This window comes from Candida pseudojiufengensis (genome assembly GCF_024610245.1).
Source record: "Candida pseudojiufengensis strain CBS 10847 chromosome Unknown scaffold3, whole genome shotgun sequence".
In the NCBI taxonomy this organism is placed as follows: Eukaryota; Fungi; Ascomycota; class Pichiomycetes; order Serinales; family Debaryomycetaceae; genus Lodderomyces; species Lodderomyces pseudojiufengensis.
The window spans coordinates 630384-652614 of NW_026261523.1; the positions used below are offsets into that span (position 1 = coordinate 630384).

The following is a 22231-nucleotide window of genomic DNA, read 5'->3' on the forward strand; positions in this document are numbered from 1 at the left end:
ACCAAAGTTTTACTCAAGGAGTCTTAGTAGCATAACCAATGTTTTTGACATATTGAGTCGAGAATGTAATCTAGCTTGTATATTTCATCTGAGTGTGAGCGAAAATACTTAAGTACAAGAATATTCAAATTTGTTTCAAATTTTATGGTGCTACCAATATTTCAATATTTGTGTCATAATTGGATTTTTAAATTAATTCCTCCAATAATCAATTTTCATTTACTAATTACATAAAACATCTAAAAGATTTTCATTGTACAACTCTTTTTGTCTTAACGATAAATTTAAAAAACAAAATTAACCTAGAATAAACTGGATATATATGGTGGATTATACTCTTCAAAAATATTTTAGGAAATACGATGTTATTATTTAAAATAACTAAACTTTTAATTAATTTTGAAATTTATTTATCATGTTTCCAGTTGATTACCCCTTAGTTAACTGCATATACCTCTTAAAAACACATTTCACGTGATAAGCAGTGATTTAGAATTATTAGTACTGCATATTAGAAGAAACATGCAGAGATATGACAATCACTCCAGATTTTGTAAATTTTTATATAGAAGATCTAGTCAGAAGCAAACTCATTTTTTGAAAAATTTAAAACAATCATAAAACATTAGTTCAAAGGTATTGAGATCATCGAAAGAGAAAAAATGACTCTGATCCAAGATGAAGTAATAGCCAGAACTATAAATACAATAGATGGTGTAAATTTTATAACTCAACCTGCAAAATCAGTTTCTTCATCGTTTAAAAATTTGGTAAAAAATGCAAATGTTTTGATAAACTCAAATGATCCTTATGCTGTGGTAGAAAATTATTTAATAGACAGATTCAACGTTCAAAAGGATAATGAAGATCAAAATCAAGGTGATATTGAGTTTGTTAGTATAACTACAGATGGAAATACTTTGTTAAGAAATTTACCATTTTTATCATCATCATCTTTCAAGAATAATAAAATTGTGAATCATGTAAGAATAGAAAATTTAGATTATCATGTTGTGACAAGTTTGAAAGATTTAAAGTATCCTGTATTAGTTTCACAAACTGCAAATGATATTGATCAATTATCGAAATTGGCTTATAATTTGTCTGAAAAGTTAAATACATCTGTATTCCATTTTTACCCTGCTGAATCAACTTACAAATCTAAAGAAAGTATTAAACAATCAGAAGGTGTGTTATTGAAGGATTTGAACAATTTAAGTTTTGAAAAAATATTGAATGATTTTGATGTTCAGCCGTTTGAAATTTTAAGTAAATCTTCAAAACTGAAAAATGCTTTGTTATTTTTAGGTCAAATTGATGATGAATTGGTTAGGGTTGCAAATAAGGAAAACGTATTGCTTGTAAGTATAAAACTTTATCAACCATTTTTATTAAGTACATTACTCAAAACCATTCCTTCAAACGTGGAAACATTAACAATTGTTGAACAATCATCTATCAAATCTGCATCATTTTCACCATTATTGCTTGACTTTTTTTCAGAATATTCAAAATTTCAAAGTTTAAAAAATTTTACAAAGATTGTATCTGCAACATTTGGACCAGTTGTAGATTATTCAAGGGCCATTTCAAACTTGATTTCAAACGTAGAATCTGACAAGCCTTTACAAAATTTGTTTTTTGGAGATTCAAAATCTGATTTTGAAACAGATTCATATAAACATGATAAATCAGAATACGTGAATGCTGCTTCCGAAGCTTTTAGTTTAGAACAAGCATATTTGAAAGTTTTAACTCAAGTGAATGATACAAACTTGAATATTTTGAATGAATTCAAAGCTGATAATATTGGTTTAGAAACTAATCCAGAATATGGATTTGGTTCATTTTTGTATGAGCAAGAACAACAAGATAATTTAAGTAAATTGGTTCAATCTGCTTTAAAAGAAAACAATTTTCACACTCAAGACAATGAAAAGTTGATAGATTTACTACTACAATGGGTTTTACAATCGCAACAAAAGGGTCAGGTTGAACAAAGAATTGCTCAAGAAATTGTTGATTTGTTAAAAACTGACACCAAATCAACTATTGCGAAAGAACTTTTGGCTTTATCCAAATATTTTTCAACTTTGAAAAATTGGCTTATTGGTTCAGATGCCTGGTCGTATGATTTGGGTTCCTCAGGTGTTCATAGTGTTATCACATCCGGTAAGAATATTAATATGTTGATTATTGACTCCGAACCATTCAATGATAAGAAGAATGAAAAAACTGTCAATGGCTTCAGGAAGAAAGACGTTGGTTTATATGCTATGAATCATGGAGATTGTTACGTTGCATCAGTGGCAGTGTATTCATCATATACTCAAGTATTACAAGCTTTTATTGAAGCCGACAAATTCAATGGGCCTTCCATAATCTTAGCATACTTACCATATCACAAAGAATCTGATAATACATTAGAAGTATTACAAGAAACTAAAAAGGCTGTTGATACTGGATTCTGGCCATTATATAGATATGATCCATATGCAGAAAAAGAAACTGATGTTTTCAAGTTGGATTCATCTAATTTAAGGAAACAACTCAAAGACTTTTTAGATAATGAAAATAGATTAACTATGCTTGCCGCAAGAGATCCATTATTATCAAGAAATTTAACAAGTAATGCTAATACGGAAATTAAAATCAAACAAGCTGAAATAGCCAATGAATCATATGCTGCTTTATTACAAGGTTTATCGGGGCCACCTTTGACTATTGCTTTTGCTTCTGATGGTGGAAATGCAGAAGCTGTTGCTAAAAAAATTAATAGGCAAGCAATTGGCAGAGGTCTTAAGTCTGTTGTTTTACAAATGGATGATATCTCAATGGAAGATTTACCAAATGAAACCAATATTGTTTTTGTTACTTCAACAGCTGGACAAGGTGAGTTCCCAAACAATGGTAAACAATTTTGGGATGGTCTTAAAAATTCGAATGATTTGGATTTATCAGGTATAAAATTCTCAGTTTTTGGACTAGGTGATTCTCAATATTGGCCAAGAAAAGAAGATAAACATTATTATAATAAACCTAGTAAAGATTTATTTGGTAAGTTAAAATTATACGGTGGTGTTGAACTTGCTGAAATTGGATTAGGTGATGATCAAGATGCAGATGGGTTTTCAACTGGTTTTAATGAATGGATTGTCAAAATCTGGTCAGCTTTGGGAGTTGATAATGTGGAAGGTGTCGAAGAACCAAAACCTATAACCAATGAAGATATGAAACTTGGATCCGACTATCTTAGAGGAACTATAGCTGAGGGTTTACAGGATGAATCAACAGGATCAATTTGTGCAGTCGATCAACAATTGACTAAATTCCATGGTATTTATATGCAAGATGATCGTGATGTTAGAGAAGAACGTAAAGCGCAAGGTTTAGAACCTGCTTATGCTTTCATGGTTAGAGTGAGATTACCTGGTGGTGTTGCAACTCCTAAGCAGTATTTGAAAATGGATGAATTAGCTGATGAAAGAGGAAATGGTACACTTAAATTGACTACTAGAGCTACTTTTCAATTACATGGTGTCGTAAAACATGATTTAAAACCAGCAATAAGAGGTATGAATGCTGCTTTAATGGATACTTTAGCTGCATGTGGTGATGTCAATAGAAATGTTATGGTTTCTGCTTTACCTGAAAATGCTAAAATACATGGACAAGTTTCAGAAGTGGGAACTTTAATATCAAACTATTTGTTGCCAAACACAACTGCATATCATGAAATATGGTTAGAAGGAGAAATGCCATCTGATAAACCAGGTGATAGAGAAGCTTGGGAGAATCGTAAGGATGGACCAACTAAAAAGAAAACATTGATTGCAGGTAATGTTTTAGCTGATGTTGAACCTCAATATGGAGTTACTTATTTACCAAGAAAATTTAAAATTGTTATTACAGTTCCACCATATAATGATGTAGACGTTTATGCACATGATATTGGTTTAATTGCAATTGTTGAAAATAATGATGTTATAGGTTTTAATGTTTTAGCTGGTGGTGGTATGGGTTCCACTCATAACAATAAAAAAACTTATCCAAGAACTGGTTCAATGTTTGGATTTATTAAGAGAGATCAGATTCATATTGCTTGTGAAAAAATCATGTTAGTTCAAAGAGATTATGGTGATAGAACTAATAGAAAACATGCTAGATTAAAGTATACTATAGATGATTTAGGTATAGATGTGTTCAAGTCAAAAGTTGAAGAATTATTAGGTTATAAATTTGATGAACCAAAACCATTCAAAATTGAAAATAATGTTGATCATTTTGGTTGGTGTAAGGATGAATTAGGTTTTAATCATTTTACTGCATTTATTGAAAATGGTAGAATTGAAGATACACCTGAATTACCACAAAAATCCGGTTTAAGAGAAATTGCAAATTATTTACAAACAAATAACAAGTCAGGTGAATTTAGACTAACAGGTAATCAACATATTGTTTTATCAAATATTAAAGACGAGGATTTATCAGTTGTAAAACAATACTTAGCTAAATATAAATTAGATAACACTGAATTTTCAGCATTAAGATTATCATCGGCTGCTTGTGTTGCTTTTCCAACTTGTGGTTTAGCTATGGCTGAGTCTGAACGTTATTTACCAAAATTAATTACTAAGTTAGAGGAAGCATTAGAAGGTTACGGATTAAGACATGATTCAGTAGTCATGAGAATGACTGGTTGTCCAAATGGTTGTGCAAGACCATGGGTTGCAGAAGTTGCATTGGTTGGAAAAGCTTATGGTGCTTATAATTTGATGTTAGGTGGTGGTCATCATGGTCAAAGATTGAATAAAATTTATAGATACTCCATTAAAGAAGATGAAATATTAAAAATATTGACCAATTTATTTGAAAGATGGAGCAAAGAAAGAGATGATGGTGAACCGTTCGGTGATTGGTGTATTAGATCAGGAGTTATCAAAGAGACTACTGAGGGTAAATACTTCCATGAAGATATACCTGAGGAAGCCTAATTATTAAGAATGAGGGTTATGGTGGTTATTTATTTAATTATTTATTGTTTAATATGAATTTTAATACATTGATATAGATTTAAGATTATTTAACTTCTTATGATTTCTGATTATTGACTATCTGTTTTTTCAAGTTTTGTATATCCTCAATCAAACTTTTAACTTGTAATTTTTTCAGTCTTTCAATATTTAAAACATCTTTCAATTTAATATCTAATAATGTCACACTAACACCATTCATCCGTCGTATCACTTTCTGATATGTTTGTTGTGATATTCTATTCAAGTGGTCTTCGTTCTTCTTAGCTATTTTAGCTCGTTCAGACTTTAAATGCTTGATTATAGCGAGTTTTTGTTGCTTCGAGTAACCCATCTTTAAATATTATACTATATCATATTATGAATGGTATTGAATTGTAAAAAAGTATGTCTTCAAATGGTTTGTTAAAATTAGAATGAATCAAATTTTAGTACTCGAATTCTTTTTGAATTGTTATTACTTTATTAATTTAAATTAAAGTGGCAAGAAAAATAATACTCGAAGTTTTACCAAATATCTTTAAATTCAAACCACACTCATTTTATTCCAACTACTACGCCAAGATGGTACTCGAAGCTACTATGATAGCCATCGACAACTCAGAATATATGAGGAATGGGGATTATTTAACATCCAGATATGATGCCCAATTAACTGCCACAGAATTTATTTTTCAAAATAAAATTAACTCAAATCCAGAAAATACAGTTGGGTTATTAGCATATGGAGGTTCTGGACCTCAAGTATTAAGTACTTTAACCACAGATTTTGGTAAAATATTATCGGGAGTACATGAAACTAAAATATCTGGTGAAAATAACTTTAGTAATGGGATACAAGTTGCAGCATTAGCTTTGAAACATCGTCAAAATAAAGTACAACAACAAAGGATAATAATATTTGTGGGATCACCTATAAAGGAATCCGATAAAGACTTAGAAAAGCTAGCAAAAAAGATGAAGAAAAACAATGTTGCAATTGACGTTGTAAATTTTGGTGAGGAATCAATAAATACAAATAAACTAGAGAAGTTTCATTCAATGATAAATAATCATGATAATTCACATTTAGTCACAATACCTCCTGGTCCAAGATTATTATATGAAGTTATAGCATCGTCACCTATCTTAATGGAAGAAGGAGCTTTTGGCTCAGGAAATGATATGGACTTTTTTGGTGGTTCTGGAGGAGTTGCTGGTGCTAGTGATATCATTGATCCAAATATGGACCCGGATTTAGCGTTGGCATTGAGGTTATCTTTGGAGGAAGAGAAAGCAAGACAGGAAAGAGAGGCCAATGAAAAAGCTGCACAAGAAGCTGGTAATGCTGAAAACTTGGAACGAATTAACGAAGATAAGATTGAAGAAGATAAAATTGAAGAAGATAAAAAAGATGAAGATGAAAAAGATGACAAAGATGTAAAAATGGAAGAAGCTAAATAGATAAATGTCATGTTAATTTTATTCCAATCAACATTAAAAAATCTATTTTACATTAACTCTAGTACTTGCTGGGGAGATATTAAAGATAGTGTTTTAAAATTGCAATTTTCATGACACAAAATCATTTGGTGTAAAGTTGCAAAATAAATTAAATCTCTTTGCCATTACAAAATAATTTGAAATTTATTTTCGATAGGTGTATCCATTCAATTTATTAATGAATAGACGTTATTATAAACTGGAGCATGATGTTGTGCTTCTGCCACAACAAGTTCAATCCGTATTTCTCCCAACACCAATTCAAGCTGATCAGCACACAAGAAAGAATTCACCCTCAAAACCTTCATTATTCATCCCACATGGTAATGAATTGATTTTAAAACCTATCCAGCTGACTCGAGCACACTTTTATGATGCTTATTCAAAAGTATGTATTGTTTAACTTCTAATTTTTATTACACATTTGTTCTAACATTTTGCAAGGGAAAATGGAATCTTTCAAAAGTTCCCTGCCCACCATTTATTGAAAACGTTGGTTATATGAAACCCCCAGAAAGCTATAATGAAATAACTAGATCAGAATCGGTTTCAAACTATATGAATTTGCCTCATTGGAAAAAAATCCAGTATTTCACCAAAATTATTTCGAAATTAAAAAAAACTTTTAAAATTAATGGGGTATCAATTTCGTTAATTGATAAAGATAAATGTTATTACAAATTCGAAACCACTTTGGACTTGAATTGTGTTCCTAGATGTGTTGCTATTGATTCTCATGCAATCTTATCGAGTGGGTCATTCGTATTATTAGATGCTTCGAAGGATTGGAGAACAAGGAAAAATCCTTTGGTTACCGAATCACCATTTATTAAATTCTACTGTGGAGCACCACTTTTGGCAACAAATAATGATGTTATTGGAATAATTGCAATTTTCGACTCTAAACCAAAATTATCGTTTTCGGAAGAGAATTGTAGAGCATTAATGAGTGTGAGTAGTGATTTAATGGATTTTTTAAATTCATCACTTGAAGATGATAGTTCAATAGCAAAAATAAAGACAAGAGAAATTATGGACTCCTTGTTGTTATATGGAAATTCAGATAAACGAGCAGCATTAAAAGAGTTGAGAAAAGAGATTGGTAGACCTACAAGTGGTAAATCATCATTAATTTTTGAAAAAGATGGTTCAGGTGGTCCATATAATGCGAATCAAATTACTAGATTTATTAGATTCAATAAGCAAGGAGAACAAAATGATTTAACAAAGAATAGAAATGAAAGAAATCGAAAGTTGAAGTCTTTTGAAAGTCAACAAGCTAACTACGAAGAACAAGATTTGAAGCTCACATTAATGCCTAAACATAATCAATTGATCAAGCAGAAAGAATTATGGAAATCTTTATTTGCATTGGGCTCATTAAACAAAGCTGCTTCTTCACTATGTACTACTTTGGCCACTTTCTACAAATTTGATTTTGTATTTGTATTAGAAATTAGAATTGCTGAACAATGTTGTATTCCCAAAGAGTATTTCCCGGCAAATGAAAATAAAATTGATCTTGGACTGTTCAAATATGCAAATAAAATCACGAAATCAAAGTATCCAAAAGACGAATTTATGACGAGAATGACTGGAATGTATAAACATAAAAGCCCAGACCATTTGAAACATTCCAGCAATGCAATTTTAACAAATTCCCCAACTAATCTGTTTTTTGAAAAATCTATTCATTATAAAGCATTTTTATCAGAGTTTGGCTTGGAATATATCAATCCTAGAGTAAACACAATATACAATTACGGAATCATAATGCCTTTCTTCAGACACGATTCAAAGTTGTTAAAACACAATTCATCATCTACACGGAATTGCAAAAATATTGATTTATACTTAAGAAGCGGTGGATTCTTGATTGGGTTATTTTCAGAATTAGTTAAAGAAGAAGTTGACAGTGAATTGATATCTGCAATTTTTGATCACTCTGTTACCTTTAGAAAGATATATATTAGTACTACTCAATGAAAAATGAACACTATTCTTGTAATTCCTTTTCTCTCCTTGATTGCATTTCCATTTCCATATCATCCATTTCTTGCTGTGTAGGTTGTAGTTCCTCTTCCTCGACAATTCTATGTGTCAGTTTATGACTAGTGGCAGCAAGAATAATATCTTCATCGTCGTCGTCAAAGTCATTGTCATTGTCGCTGAATTCATCATCCTGTTCATTGGTAGAATTTAATGGTGGTAACAGTTGATCTTCGTTATCTTGATGTTTATCTTCATCGTTTTCAACCTGATTCATATTAGTGTTGGCTGCAGGTCGCTCATCATTCCCCTTATCCTGCTCCATAAAACCAAAAAACACATCATTACTTTCGTTTGTCGTTACAGCAGTTGTTCCTGAAGTCAGTTCGCTATTATCATTTACACCATCTGCTCTAGGAATAGAGTACAATTCATCATCAAGATCTAAATTATTATTATTATCTTTATTTTGACTATTTTCATCAATTATTCCCTTTGAAACTTTTAATTTATGAATTTCCTTATCAATTAATTCGCGTCTATACAATCTAAGTTGTGAAGATTTGTGACCCAAAGATCTGATTAAATATGCACAGTCTTTGAAATTAGCTTTTGGGAACATACCATGACACCATAATTGATAAAATTGCAAAATTGAAGTCAAATTGGAGTACTCGTGATCATACTTTAGTTGAGTTGGGGTTCTATAATTTCTGTTAACCAGTGCTTTATTGTGTTCCAGTTTTTGAAATTCCTTGTCATTTTTGGCTATGATTCTGTTTAATCTTTGATGATTTTTCACTAGATAAGGTATACCCTTTTTATTGTATAGTATTCTGTCATTGTCAATTTTGGCAATTTTTCTTTTTGGTCTGATTTTGACACTATCGAGTCCTAAACTAGGATCAACCAATGGATCTCCTATTGGATTTGATAGAGCATTTGGATCGGGCTCGGATTGATTCATTTGATGTTTTCTTTGGTCTTTGAATAACGTATTAAAGCGCGTAATGTTTGATTGAAAATTCAAATGATAAATAATAATAATGATGATTTTAAAATCACGCGTCCTGATTGTGGCTAGTTGTTTCACGCAATGAATTGGTAGTTAATCATCTAGACTTTTAACAATTGATCCATTTATATCCTCTTTGCAAAGAAATGACGTACATAGCTGAATATCTACCGAGACTAGGTCATTTGTCGATTGAGATTACCTCTATTTCCCAAGAAAACTTATCAACAATTGAAGTACAAGGTAATGAAAATATAATTTTAGTGTTAAATCACTCACCATCTATTAAGATCAAATCCCCAATCCCTGTTACCCATATATCTTTAATTGGAGTGAAGTCCGAAGAAACTAAGCTAAAATTAACGTTGAAAGTACATGCGGATCAAAATCCAGGATCTTCTGAGGAGGTTGAACCGAAATGGTCCTGTAAATGGTTGAGAACACATACAACTAAGCATCATTCAAGTAATGTATTCAAATTTATTTGCTCAAATTGCTCATATGAGATTATAAACTCCTTGAGTTATCAATTCAAAGATATGCCAAATGAGTTTTGGTACGAAATGATGGATTATTGGCATTGTCATAAGCCGGAGGATAATCATCCTACAGATAAGGATTATGGAATACTTGTCCCAAAGGATTCAAAAGATATTTTCATTGGGTCTTACTATTTACTACTTTGCAAAAGTGACAATGTAATTGCAAAAGATAAACTATATCACTGCAAAGGTTGTAATAATGTGGTTGGAGAGAAATATCAAAATGTTATTAAGTTATTGAAATGGAAGATCGACTTAGAATATACAAATGAAGATCAAAAAGTAATCTCCAAGTATGACCCAACTTTATTTGTAGCTGATTTTTTTAATACGCAGTTGCGATCACTGGCTCTGAGAAGATTTAAAATCAAAAGTAATAAAAAGTGGATATACTTATGGATTATGAATACCGGAATTGATGTCACTTTAAACGATCAAATCTTAAACAACTGTTTAAAGATACTATATACTGAGATAATCAATTCTAAAGATGAAGGTAAATACGAAGAAATAGAAAGTCAATACGAGGAAGTTAGGGAGTCTTTCCTTAAAACACTACAGCAGAATACAATACCGTCAAAGACGCTAATTGGTAGTCTAGAATATCTGATTAGTTTTATACCTACGAGTTAATCAAATAAATTTTGAAAATATGATCTTACGCCTTCTCAAGTACTTCTTTTACAATAGGTACAACTTGTTTTCTGGAAGCACGAATATTAACTTGATTGTAAATAATAAAGTGACCCTTATTTTCGTTCACACTTTCATTAATATATTCTAATAGTGGTGATATTATATCGACACCGTAAACGTCATTATTCAAATTCAATTGAACTTTAACCAATTCTTCTAAGTTCGCATACTCGGAATTTGCACCCTCATAATAGTAACAAAATTCTCTTCGGTACTCATCAGTCTCTTTGACCGTATATGAGGATGTTATTACTAGCAAATCTATTTGATTCAATTTCAACGAGGCACTCAAGGATCTTAGTATTTCATCCTTGGAATATGTTTCAAATATCCATTTTAATGGTTTACCAATGGAACTGAAACCAACATCATCTCCTTTAGAAAACTTAAATTGTTTATAGTCTTTTCTTAAAATATCCATAAATGAAAATCCAGCTAAGTCCTTCTTGGCTTTCTTCAATTCTTTATAAAATAGCTCGATTTGATGAGAAGTTTGACCTAAATCTGTAGAAATAAAAAATTGTGAATCAGTAGCACTCAATATTTCTTTATATTTGGCAAAAACTTCCAAATCCGGTTCTTCAACTTTTTGAGTCATATTACTAGTATCAATTAGTAATGGAGCTAACAACATTTCCACAACATCGTTGTTTTCGATCCAAAATTTATCATTGTTGGGTTTTAAATCATAAAAATATTTAAAAACTAAACTTGAATTTGACCCACATGTTCTTATAATTCTAGGATTAGCAGTTAAAAATTTTCCCTCATCAGCGTGATGGTCAATTATTCCAATAACATCCAAATATCCTTCATCAAATGCTTTATTTATTGCAACTCCTTGTAATCCATTATGATCGACAATAGATAATTGGCTTTTTTTGGAATTTTGCACAGATTCAGAAATAAGTAATTCAAAATCTTCAACGAAATATAATAAATCTTCAGTTATATCATGATAATTTTGTAACACTTTTATGATATCTCTCCTCAATTTTAAATCAGCTTTTGGTACATTGATCAAAGGAATAATATACTGTTGTGGAGTCTTCAAGCTGTAAGATAAATAAGCATAAGTAATGGACGATATTATCGAGTCCATGTCCGCTGATTGATTACCACTAACAAATGAGTATGGAACCTTGAGGGTCTTGGCATTTAGTGCTTGCTTTAAATTAACAAGATATGTCCTTACTGTCATAATCTTTCCTGATTCTATGATATGGAGTTTATGATAGAAATAACTCTTGAAAAAGGTGCAGGGACCTAAACTCAAAGATTATCTCACTGCAAATGAAATGTTTCAAGATAAAGAATTTGTTGCACAAAACACTACGTTACATCGAATTGAAGTAAAGTAGACTAGAGTCATGTCAGATTTAAGTCACAATAGATAATAATAATGCATTTTAAATACAAATATAAGTCATAGAATTGAAAATGTCACCCCGAAAGATCAACCCATACAGTATCTTCAAATTATCCATATTTTATCACCTTCAATATAAATTTTATTATCATCTTCTAGTTTCTTGAATCCAGCTTGCAACTCCAACTCGGTAAATTGATCTTCTTGACCAACGTCACCGTTTATAGCTTGAACCACCGAAGAATAAGGTGCAGATCCGTTGTCGAACAAATCGGATCTAAATATCCTAGCAATTTTACTTGATAATTGTGCAAATCTTTCTGAACTTAATAATGATTGTTGTACGTTGGATATGGAAGAAGATAATGGAGCAAGTGGTAGTGGTCTTGATTGTGCCGTTGTTTGTGATGGTAAAGGTGTATGTGAAGAAGTTTCGTTATCCAAATCTGGCTCATCCTGTTCATTTGTTAAATGTGTGTTACGTAAATGGTCTTCAAGTGGAACTTCTTGCTCTTGTATTTGTAATTGATCTTCTTCTCGATCTTGATCTTCATAATTTCTTCGTCTTCGAGTCGAGACTCTTGGTACATAAACTTCTTCTTCTTCTTCTTCTTCTTGATCTTCGTCTTCTTCACTACTTTCATTAGCGTTACCTGATTCAAGTCCTTCATCTCTTGTTCCACCTGTTCTTCTTTTCTTTTTAGCTTGTTTACTTGATATTTCTTTGAATAAAGCATATCTCAATAATTCTTCAGCTACTTTAGCATCTTTCACTTCAACAGTTCTTGATAATCTAACTTTTGCATGAGCTGATGCTAAACGAATTAAAGTTTCCAAAGTTCTTGCTGTGATTGGTGCAGTGTTTCTTTGATTACTTCCAATTAAATCATTACGTAAACTCGAATAAGTAGACACGATATAATCTGATGCATTTTTACTTAACACTGGTTTAATTCTTTGTTTTGCATATTGAATGTATTTCTTCAAAAACGGAATGGATAATATTGTTGGTGACTTTTTGGATCTTGAATTAGCAGCTACACCAGCATGTAATAAAGCATTAAATTTTTCAAAAATTGGTTGTTCTAATAATTCTTTTTCATTCATTTCATCATCTCCAACAGCCAATACTACACTAGATTTTTCTCTGATAGGTTCACCTTCAGCCATACCTGGTGGAATAAATCTGTGCATTCTTAATACATGCTCAGATATGACTCTATCTTTTATTGGATTAACATCATCAGTAACAACAAATAATAAATCGAAACGTGATAATAATGAATCAGGTAATGCAATATTTTTATGTGGATCTTTATGCACATCATATTGTCCAAAAACAGGATTTGCAGCAGCTATAACAGAACAACGAGCATTTAATGAAGTATGAATACCGGCTTTTGCAATAGTAACTGTCTGTTGCTCCATAACCTCATGAATTGCAACTCTATCAGCATCTGACATTTTATCAAACTCATCGATACAAACCACACCTCTATCAGCTAAAACCATAGCACCTGCCTCTAATCTTCTTTCCCCAGTTTCTTTATCAGTCGTCACTGCTGCAGTTAAACCAACACCAGAAGAACCTCTACCTGTAGTTGCTATAGCTAATGATGCTGTATTTAAAACAAATCTTAAAATTTGAGATTTTGCAGTTGAAGGATCTCCAACCATCAAAATATTAATATCTCCTCTTAAATGAGAACCATTATCCAAATTTTTTTCAACACCACCCATCATCATTAATAAAACAGCCTTTTTTATATAATCAAATCCATAAATTGATGGTGCTAAAGAGTTTGATAAAATTTCAAATATCTTTCTATCCTTTGATAATTTATTTATATTTCTGATATCATGATCAGTGATTTTTTCTTGAGCAGCAACACCAGTAGATCTAGCATGTAACGGATATACAGAATTACCTATAATAACAGTTTTGAAAGTTGAATTATTATTAGCACCACCACCTAAAGCACGATAAACACCAACAATTTGAATACGATCACCTGGCTTTGTCAAATCAACAAGATCATCATCTAATATAACATCAACCGACTTTGGTAATTGCCCAGCTGGAGCAGTTTCTGGCATTTCCTGTACTGAAATTTTTTGATGATCCCTATAAGTTGAATATCCATATTCTGTTGTTAATTTATTACCCTCCATATCTTCACTAGGATAAATTGCTGGTGTTGATATTGCATCAAATGAAGTTGTCTGATCTTTGTATTCTCTTGCATAAAATCTACCAGTTTGTTCTGCATAATGAACTGATCTTATAACTTTTGGACGAACTAATGAAGCTCTTGTAACAATTCCTTCGATTGATACCATCTGTGACAAATAATTTGAATCTATTGATCTTGGGGTGACTGAATGCGAACCAAAAGCACCTTTAAAACTTAAATAATATTGTTGACTAGAATCAAAATCTGAGGGAAATGAAGAATCGGATGGATCATAAATAGTTAAAACAGTATCTCTCAAAGCTCTTTCACATGCTGGTAAATAATCACTTGGTTGATTTAATAAACCATTCCAAAATTCTCTATCATAATCTCTTATTTGATCTATTGATACATTCAATCTGTTTTTATTTTTTATTATTAAATTTTTAATTTGAGCTCTATAGTCAACACCAGTATTGGAGTCAACTCTATCTAAAAATTCTTGAAATTTTCGAACTCTATCTCCAAAAACTGCGTCTAATGGCTGTTGTTCATCTAGTTGTGTATTATCATCCATGTTTGAGTATGTTGAGTAAAATTGAAATAATTAAAACGAGTGAATGGGTAGTTGTAGATGTAATAGCAAGATGAATGAGTAGTAGTAGTAAGAAAATAAAAAAAGTGGAATAAAGATTGAATATGAAATTATTTAATAAAAATAAAAATTAGTATAAGACGCGTTAGTTGATATATACAGTACCACATTATTATTATTAATTAGTCTATCTAACAATACGTATTTAATTAATTTACCTAATTGAGTTTAATTTGATTTTTCGTCAGTTGGTAGCTTCCAACACTACATACACCAACTTTCTAATAAAATATTCTTACTGACTTCATCTTCATCATCATTAGCTGAACCATGTTTAACATTTAAAGCAGAATTGAACTCTTCAAATTCTAAAGCGGTAGTTTGAACTTTATACTTCCTTGATTGTTCAGTTTCTAGCAATTTGATATAACTCCAATCTAGGAAATCTTCTAGATTATAATTTGGTTTTTTAAAAGGTTCTTTAAAAATTTTAGCCAATGTAGCAATATTTGGATGATAATGATTCATCAAAGTTTCCAATTCCCATAATGATGAATTTATGGCGTTGGTATTCATTGGATTTGATTCCAAATTATTGTATGGATCATTTATCAGTTCGATGTTTGTATTGTGTAACATTATCATACAAGTTGGATGCCTTTTCAACAAATTATAAATGAACGGTATTATCATAACAACACCAGAAGCACTCGCTGTTAACGCCAACCTTGCTAATTTCTTAATAAATGAAGCAACTAAATTGGACGATAAATGCGTCGAAGATAAGAATAAGTCCACCAATCTGAAAAACCTTGATCTATATTTGGTATAAAGTAAGTTTGAGTCCAATAATGAATATAATTTTGTATAAAAATCGGGATATTCCAAATTGTGATTCTTCATCAATTCGTATAATGAGTTTAGGGTTAAAATCGGTATCATCGAATGATCTAATTCCTCATTTGCATCCTCCCATTCACTTGAATCTTCATTTTGCTCCTGTAAATTGTATAGATCAGTTAAGAAATCCATTAATCCTTGTGGTTGGGACATAAACGGTATAACTCTTTTATGTAGAATCAACAAAGTTGTTTTATATTGTGAAATGGTCAAAGGGTATGATAAGATGGTAGTAATTGATTTTTGAAATTGTGATTTAAAAAGATTGAATTTATAAATCGAAGATAAATATGTTTGAGAAATCCATGTAGATTTTGATTTTAATTCTTCCTCGTTAGTATCAAATAATAATTTATTCCGTATTATTGTTATGAAATTAGCATATATTAATTGTAATTTGTCGGGTGCAAGACTACTTTTCCATTCTTTTAAAATATTTGGTAAATTACTGAAGAAATAAAATTGAAGGTCCCAATACTTGACAAAAAATGATTCGATGAACTCTAATAAAACAAAGCTATTCGAAAGTCCATCCGGTAAAATGACTCCGTTTTGACCATTTAATAGTACTTTCACTATTGACTGATATGTCTTAGTTGGAAATACTTTAGTATAAGATGCTTCTATCCTGAGTATATTGAGTAAAGTGTCTAAAGCATCCAATTGTAATGACGTTTCATAGCTCAACTTTGATTCAAGAAGCTCGAGTAGTATACCTTTGAAGCGGTCATTCTTTGTTATGATCCAATTAATAACTATTTTAGTTTCCTCATCTTGATTTTTGGTTTTCTTTAATTTCCCTTCTCCAAATAAAATTTTAAAATTTTTAAATAAAATGGAAACAATCTTTCTTCCCTCCGATTCCAAATTTGCATCTTTTTTAAATTTTAATTTTGAGATGATCTTCTCAAGTTGATCAATCAAAATCGTGAAATTGTTATATTTGGCTTCATTTTCAATCTCCATACCCAACTTTTGTACATCCTTAACCGAAGTTGTGGTACCTCGCTTAAACTCTGGTGTTTCCAAACTTGAGTTAGCCTTTCTCTTTGTTGTCATCTTTAGATTCTTGTTGGTTGTCTAAAGATGAGATGCTTGATAATATATTTTAGTACAATAATTGTATTATCATTTTGAGTACTCGTACACTACCGGACTATATATTTTTCAATTTTTTCATCAATTAACTCTATCGAATCTCTTCTTACTCTTTTTCTCTTTGTATGACCTTCCAAGTTTTATACTACATGATGAAATCTCGCGTTTAAAGTCATGGATTAAGACCCTTTTGAAGTTGAGTTGAGTCTTTTAAACGGACTCGATTCCTTTGAAAAGTTAATGGATTCTCTCCATTCGGGTTTTAAGTGATGATTGGTGTTTGGCGCAAAATTTTCTTGTTACATTTAATACAAACACCTTTGAAGAGAAATTCTGATCCAATTATTAATTTGGTTGAAACATACGTATTTTACACAGTCCTTATGATTAAGGCTAACCTTTTGGGATTCTACGCACTTAATGGATATCAAAATTTCGATTGAGGTATTGGAATATACTCATTATTGTCTCAATAGTGATGCCATGCAAATGAGCATATTACGATACTTCAAGATTAAGATTTGGATCGAGTTCAGCAGTGTTCAGGCATAAAAGGATAAGGACATACTCGAATCATGTTGAGCAATATTCCTATCCAATGTCGGGTTGAGTAGATTTTGCAATCTCCTAGTAATTGGGGCAGCCAAATTTGTCTATCTATGAAATTCAATTCATCCGCTGATTGAAAGATTGGATCTCTTCTTGTCATTATCTCTATTTTGTAGCCAAGACAAAAAGTTAATTGATTGTTTGGTAGATGCAATTATAATAATTCTTATAAATATACCTACTTTAATCAACCCTCATGGTTTTTACTTAAACTTTCTTAATTTTTATACTGGAGATCAAAATTAATCTGCATTTACACGAAGAATTACTAATAAATCTATGGAATCACATTTATATTGAACATGGATGAATCTTAATAAGTTTATCTTATTTACATAATAAAATTTATTTTTTTGATGTTCCATTAGAATCATCTAAGTCATCGTTAGTTTTCATCACCACGTTCGAAGATATGAACGATGACGAAGATGAATTCACCATAAGATCGACGTCAGACTACAAACAAAGATTTAATTTTGTATCAAAATACTTAGTTAGTTTTATAAGTTTCATATTTTCAACTATTTTTTGTACCGTTTTATGTTCTGGAGCAATTATTCATGATTGGATAGGAAAAATTACCGGAAGTGGGAGACTCAAAAAGCCAGATATTGAAACAAGGAGTAATGGTTATATACCGAGACCCGCTTACGATAGCATAAAGGACTTAAAAACTACTAGTGATTTACAGTATTACTTGAAACAATTGAATTTAGATTTGGAAGAATATGATGTTACTACTCCAGATGGATTCATTCTAATATTACACCACATAATTGATCCAAAAGAAACTAAAGAGCAAAGAGATGAAAGGAAACCTGTATATTTTCAACATGGGTTATTATCCTGTTCTGCAACGTTTATAGTTAGTGGACGAAATTCATTAGCTTATTTTATGTTCGAGCAAGGATATGATGTGTGGTTAGGCAATAATAGATCATGGTTTAGAGCTAAGCATGCAACTATAAAGGGAGACTTGTATAATAATGAACAATATTGGGACTGGAGTATAAAGCATTTAGCTTATTATGATTTGCCTTCGTTTATAGAGACTGTTCTAAGTATGAAACCAAAACATGATAAATTAATATTATTGGGTCATCTGCAAGGCGGGTTACAAAGTTTCTTAATGTTGAGAAATCCAAATCTAGATTTTATACATGAAAAAATTGAGATATTTGTCCCAATAGCACCAGCAATATATCCTGGTAAATTATTCTATTCAAGATGGTTCATCTCGATTGTTAGTTCCTTACCTCGATTTGCATGGACTATTATGTTTGGATATCTGGCTATTTTGAGAAACTTATGTTTATTAAGATATTTTTTATGTGAATATTGGATCTTTGGAAAACTATCTTACGTTATGTTTAACTATTTATTTGCTTGGAATGGATCAAATTGGGGTTCTAATAAAAAGATATGGCATATTTTATTTATTTTCAACATGAGTTATGTTTCAGTTGATTTATTTCAATACTATCTTGGAAAGTTTAATAAATACGGGTTTATGCTGACACTACTATCTAAAGAAGTATATTTCAATGATAATGAAGTCGATTATTTTATAGACTCAGAAAAGAAAAATCTAGAAGCTATAACTGAGGAAAGATTAGATGGAGAGGCCAAATCAGATGAATCCCTACTGAAGCTGTATTTCCCATATAATAGAACCTGGTTTACCGACAATCTTGAAAGAGTACCAATACTATTAATTCTAGGTGATAACGATTACTTAGTTGACGGCAAAAGATTATTATCTCATTTTGTACATTATGAACCATATTACAATTCAAATTTAAATTTCAATCATGTCATCATTCCAACTTATAATCATTTGGATGTAATTTGGGCTGAGGATGTGATTGGTACTGTGGGATATGAATTATTAAGATTTATTGATCGAAATAAAAATGAAAACACCATCGCCACTGAATCATGAGAAAGTTGGAATATTAAGCGTTTCTAGTACACATTACAGCATTACTTATTCTTGCGTTAATCTCTTCAATTTTGGAATTTCATTCCCCAGACTCTCCGTCCAAAGCGCAATATTTTCTGTATTACTATGGAATATCTTTTGCGCTTTCTGAAGCGCCTTTTATCGGAATAAGTTTATGTGCTTTAGCGAAATGTGTCAAAATAAAAATAAATTATTCCCGTTAGAATAATAGCATTGAAATTAAGAAGAATTAGCCCAATTAATCAATCACTCAACAGGAGAAAGATATTAGTGAGCTTATTTTTAGAAGTATGACACAACAACAAAAATCTCGAGAGTAAAGATCATTCCCGATACGATCGATATTTTGTTTCCACTCATTACCGAGAAAATCTTAAACTAAGATCGCTTGAAATTTATTTCAAATATACTTTTTTGTCTTACTATCAACGAAGTGGGGAATTTCGAATCATTAAATTACTACAGATATAATTCATGTTTATTGATATACCATAACTTCAATTTTGTATTCATAATCTATAAGTAATATATGATTATAAATTCATCAACAGTATCATTTAAAAATATATTACCTTCGTTATTTTATCCACATCAGATCTGATCTCCTTTGGTAGATTTGAATGAATATAGGATATTTAAGTTATTGGAAACATTCATTAAAAAGTCTTTAAATAAAAGGAAAATTTGTACAACAGAATCTAGATTCATAATTGCATAAACTTCGAAATGACAAAGTCACAAATCAAAATTTGGTTAGATGCTGATGTTGGAAATGACGATGCGTTTGCGATCTTGTTAGCAATATTCAATCCCAGATTCAAGCTTTTAGGAATATCAACAGTTCATGGAAATGCTCCAACAGAAATGACCACGCATAATACTTTAGTTGTTTTAGATCTATTGAATGTCCATGATATCAAAGTTTATAGAGGTGAAGAAAATCCATTATTTGTTGAGCCTACCTACGCATTAAATGTTCATGGTAAATTTGGAATTGGAGGTATCCATATACCTGAAACTACTAAAAATCAGGTTGAAGAGGGAGAGAATTATTTACAAGCAATGTATAAAGCTATATGTGAAAATGAAGGTGAAATTTGTATAGTAAGCACTGGTACTTTAACAAATATAGCCAAATTAATTGAAAAGTATCCTGATGTGGTCGACAAGATTAAATATTTATCCATAATGGGAGGATCGTTTGGTTTTGGAAATATTACACCATTCGCAGAATTCAATTTTCACACTGATCCTCATGCAATTCAATTTGTTTTGAAAAAATTTAAACAATCAAAAATTATTTTGTCACCATTGAATTTAACTCATAAAGTTATTGCCACAGAGCAGATACGAAATGATTTTTATAATGAACTAAACCCTAAAAAAAACAGTAAATTGAGGGAATCATTTTTCGATATTTTGATGTTTTATAGTTTAACCTATAAAAAAGAGAATGATATGAGCTTAGGGCCGCCCTTGCATGACCCAATTGCTGTATATAGTTTGTTACCATTTATGGATAACAACTTTAAAGAATACGGGTATATTTTTACGAAGAAAAAATTAAACGTTGAAATTAATGATAATGAAAGGTTGGGAGAATGTATTTACATAAATGAAGATGACGAGGATTATAATCAGGAAGGCGTCAACATCGGGGAGAATCTAGATACCCACAAATTTTGGAGAAGTCTTCTCAATTGTTTGCATAGTGCTGATATCAATGTCAATAAGGGTTCAAATTTTCCAGAATTATAGTAACATTGATATATATCCAAATTATGAAATAATGAAATAACGAAACGAAATAAAATTTACTGTCTATAATATCTATGTCTATTTTTCAGATGAATTAATCACACGTCAGCTCCTTTTTGTTCAACTGGAACTCTAAAAGCACCAGCCAAATAAATCAGCGGTTCATCAATGTTATGATGTTGATAACTCAATACTCCGACACCACCCGCGTCCAACATTAAAGCAGGATCGGTATTGATCTCCCTCGACACCCATCTTGCAACTAAAGATCTTAATATATGACCGTGGCCAACAACTATAATATCACAAGGTTGACCATCGTTCAATGCTTTCACGTGAATCGATCTGACTTTCTGGATAAATCTATCCAACCTTGTTGTGACTTTTTTATAGTTTTCACCACCTTCGCAACCGTCACTCCATATAGACCAATCATGATCTGGTGGATCAATGCCTCTATCGTGTCTTGATTTTCTGATTTCTGCCGTCGTTAAACCTTCATATTGCCCATAATTCCATTCAGTTATATCTTCATCATACTCGACTGGAATTTTCGATCTTATTTCCGGAGGGATAGCTTTCAACAACAATTGAGTAGTATGTCTTGCTCTTAATCTAGGACTTGAAAATATTTGAACGATATTTTGAGGCTTTATCATTTGAGATTCATGTTCACCAATTAATAACTCTCCAGTTTTTTCCATTTGTAATTCTCCAAAATTCGTAAGATCTAGATTTGAAAAGGACGTATGTTTTCCGGACAAAGACCAATCCGTCTGGCCATGTCGAATGAAGATTAATCTTGGGCAGTGGGTCTTCGGCATCGTTTTGTATTCTCAAATGGTTAAAATTTGATCAAGATGTTGATAATTTTGAAGATTGAAAAATAGCCTTGCGCTACCATTTTTGAGCTTGTACAAGGTGCGATATTTATGGATTCTCATTTCGATTGGAAATTGCGCTTTTGAATGATACTGCACCCTATTTAAATTAAACAATGTGAAAAAA

The 22231-nt window shown here is 31.1% G+C and overlaps 12 protein-coding genes across 12 annotated transcripts; 6 read left to right on the forward strand and 6 right to left on the reverse strand. All coding sequences in view use genetic code 12, as the record gives it.

Annotated features, from left to right (window-relative positions):
• Nucleotides 1–662: 662 nt before the first annotated feature.
• Nucleotides 663–4994, forward strand: ECM17 (sulfite reductase (NADPH) subunit beta; the record flags this gene model as incomplete). Its single annotated transcript, XM_051761021.1, has 1 exon — nucleotides 663–4994. One exon carries the CDS (start codon nucleotides 663–665, stop codon nucleotides 4992–4994), a length of 4332 nt encoding a protein of 1443 aa, XP_051616665.1.
• A 97-nt stretch (nucleotides 4995–5091) lies between these two features.
• On the reverse strand, nucleotides 5092–5367 carry KGF55_000721 (uncharacterized protein; the record flags this gene model as incomplete). The annotated part of the gene is made up of 1 exon (XM_051761022.1): nucleotides 5092–5367. The coding sequence occupies one exon, from the start codon at nucleotides 5365–5367 to the stop codon at nucleotides 5092–5094; it is 276 nt and encodes a 91-aa protein (XP_051616666.1).
• A 230-nt stretch (nucleotides 5368–5597) lies between these two features.
• RPN10 (proteasome regulatory particle base subunit) lies at nucleotides 5598–6476 on the forward strand (the record flags this gene model as incomplete). The annotated part of the gene is made up of 1 exon (XM_051761023.1): nucleotides 5598–6476. The coding sequence occupies one exon, from the start codon at nucleotides 5598–5600 to the stop codon at nucleotides 6474–6476; it is 879 nt and encodes a 292-aa protein (XP_051616667.1).
• Nucleotides 6477–6693: 217 nt separating this feature from the next.
• KGF55_000723 (uncharacterized protein) lies at nucleotides 6694–8501 on the forward strand (the record flags this gene model as incomplete). Its single annotated transcript, XM_051761024.1, has 2 exons — nucleotides 6694–6903; nucleotides 6960–8501. 2 exons carry the CDS (start codon nucleotides 6694–6696, stop codon nucleotides 8499–8501), a joined length of 1752 nt encoding a protein of 583 aa, XP_051616668.1.
• A 10-nt stretch (nucleotides 8502–8511) lies between these two features.
• Nucleotides 8512–9471, reverse strand: CSM3 (Csm3p; the record flags this gene model as incomplete). The annotated part of the gene is made up of 1 exon (XM_051761025.1): nucleotides 8512–9471. One exon carries the CDS (start codon nucleotides 9469–9471, stop codon nucleotides 8512–8514), a length of 960 nt encoding a protein of 319 aa, XP_051616669.1.
• Nucleotides 9472–9665: 194 nt separating this feature from the next.
• Nucleotides 9666–10694, forward strand: KGF55_000725 (putative polyadenylation protein; the record flags this gene model as incomplete). Its single annotated transcript, XM_051761026.1, has 1 exon — nucleotides 9666–10694. The coding sequence occupies one exon, from the start codon at nucleotides 9666–9668 to the stop codon at nucleotides 10692–10694; it is 1029 nt and encodes a 342-aa protein (XP_051616670.1).
• A 25-nt stretch (nucleotides 10695–10719) lies between these two features.
• On the reverse strand, nucleotides 10720–11958 carry KGF55_000726 (exopolyphosphatase; the record flags this gene model as incomplete). The annotated part of the gene is made up of 1 exon (XM_051761027.1): nucleotides 10720–11958. The coding sequence occupies one exon, from the start codon at nucleotides 11956–11958 to the stop codon at nucleotides 10720–10722; it is 1239 nt and encodes a 412-aa protein (XP_051616671.1).
• A 273-nt stretch (nucleotides 11959–12231) lies between these two features.
• MCM3 (MCM DNA helicase complex subunit) lies at nucleotides 12232–14877 on the reverse strand (the record flags this gene model as incomplete). The annotated part of the gene is made up of 1 exon (XM_051761029.1): nucleotides 12232–14877. One exon carries the CDS (start codon nucleotides 14875–14877, stop codon nucleotides 12232–12234), a length of 2646 nt encoding a protein of 881 aa, XP_051616672.1.
• A 282-nt stretch (nucleotides 14878–15159) lies between these two features.
• Nucleotides 15160–16854, reverse strand: NOC4 (ribosome biosynthesis protein; the record flags this gene model as incomplete). The annotated part of the gene is made up of 1 exon (XM_051761030.1): nucleotides 15160–16854. One exon carries the CDS (start codon nucleotides 16852–16854, stop codon nucleotides 15160–15162), a length of 1695 nt encoding a protein of 564 aa, XP_051616673.1.
• Nucleotides 16855–17914: 1060 nt separating this feature from the next.
• Nucleotides 17915–19444, forward strand: KGF55_000729 (sterol esterase; the record flags this gene model as incomplete). The annotated part of the gene is made up of 1 exon (XM_051761031.1): nucleotides 17915–19444. One exon carries the CDS (start codon nucleotides 17915–17917, stop codon nucleotides 19442–19444), a length of 1530 nt encoding a protein of 509 aa, XP_051616674.1.
• Nucleotides 19445–20191: 747 nt separating this feature from the next.
• Nucleotides 20192–21223, forward strand: KGF55_000730 (trifunctional uridine nucleosidase/nicotinamide riboside hydrolase/nicotinic acid riboside hydrolase; the record flags this gene model as incomplete). The annotated part of the gene is made up of 1 exon (XM_051761032.1): nucleotides 20192–21223. One exon carries the CDS (start codon nucleotides 20192–20194, stop codon nucleotides 21221–21223), a length of 1032 nt encoding a protein of 343 aa, XP_051616675.1.
• Nucleotides 21224–21321: 98 nt separating this feature from the next.
• KGF55_000731 (uncharacterized protein) lies at nucleotides 21322–22047 on the reverse strand (the record flags this gene model as incomplete). Its single annotated transcript, XM_051761033.1, has 1 exon — nucleotides 21322–22047. One exon carries the CDS (start codon nucleotides 22045–22047, stop codon nucleotides 21322–21324), a length of 726 nt encoding a protein of 241 aa, XP_051616676.1.
• Between the last annotated feature and the right edge of the window lie 184 nt (nucleotides 22048–22231).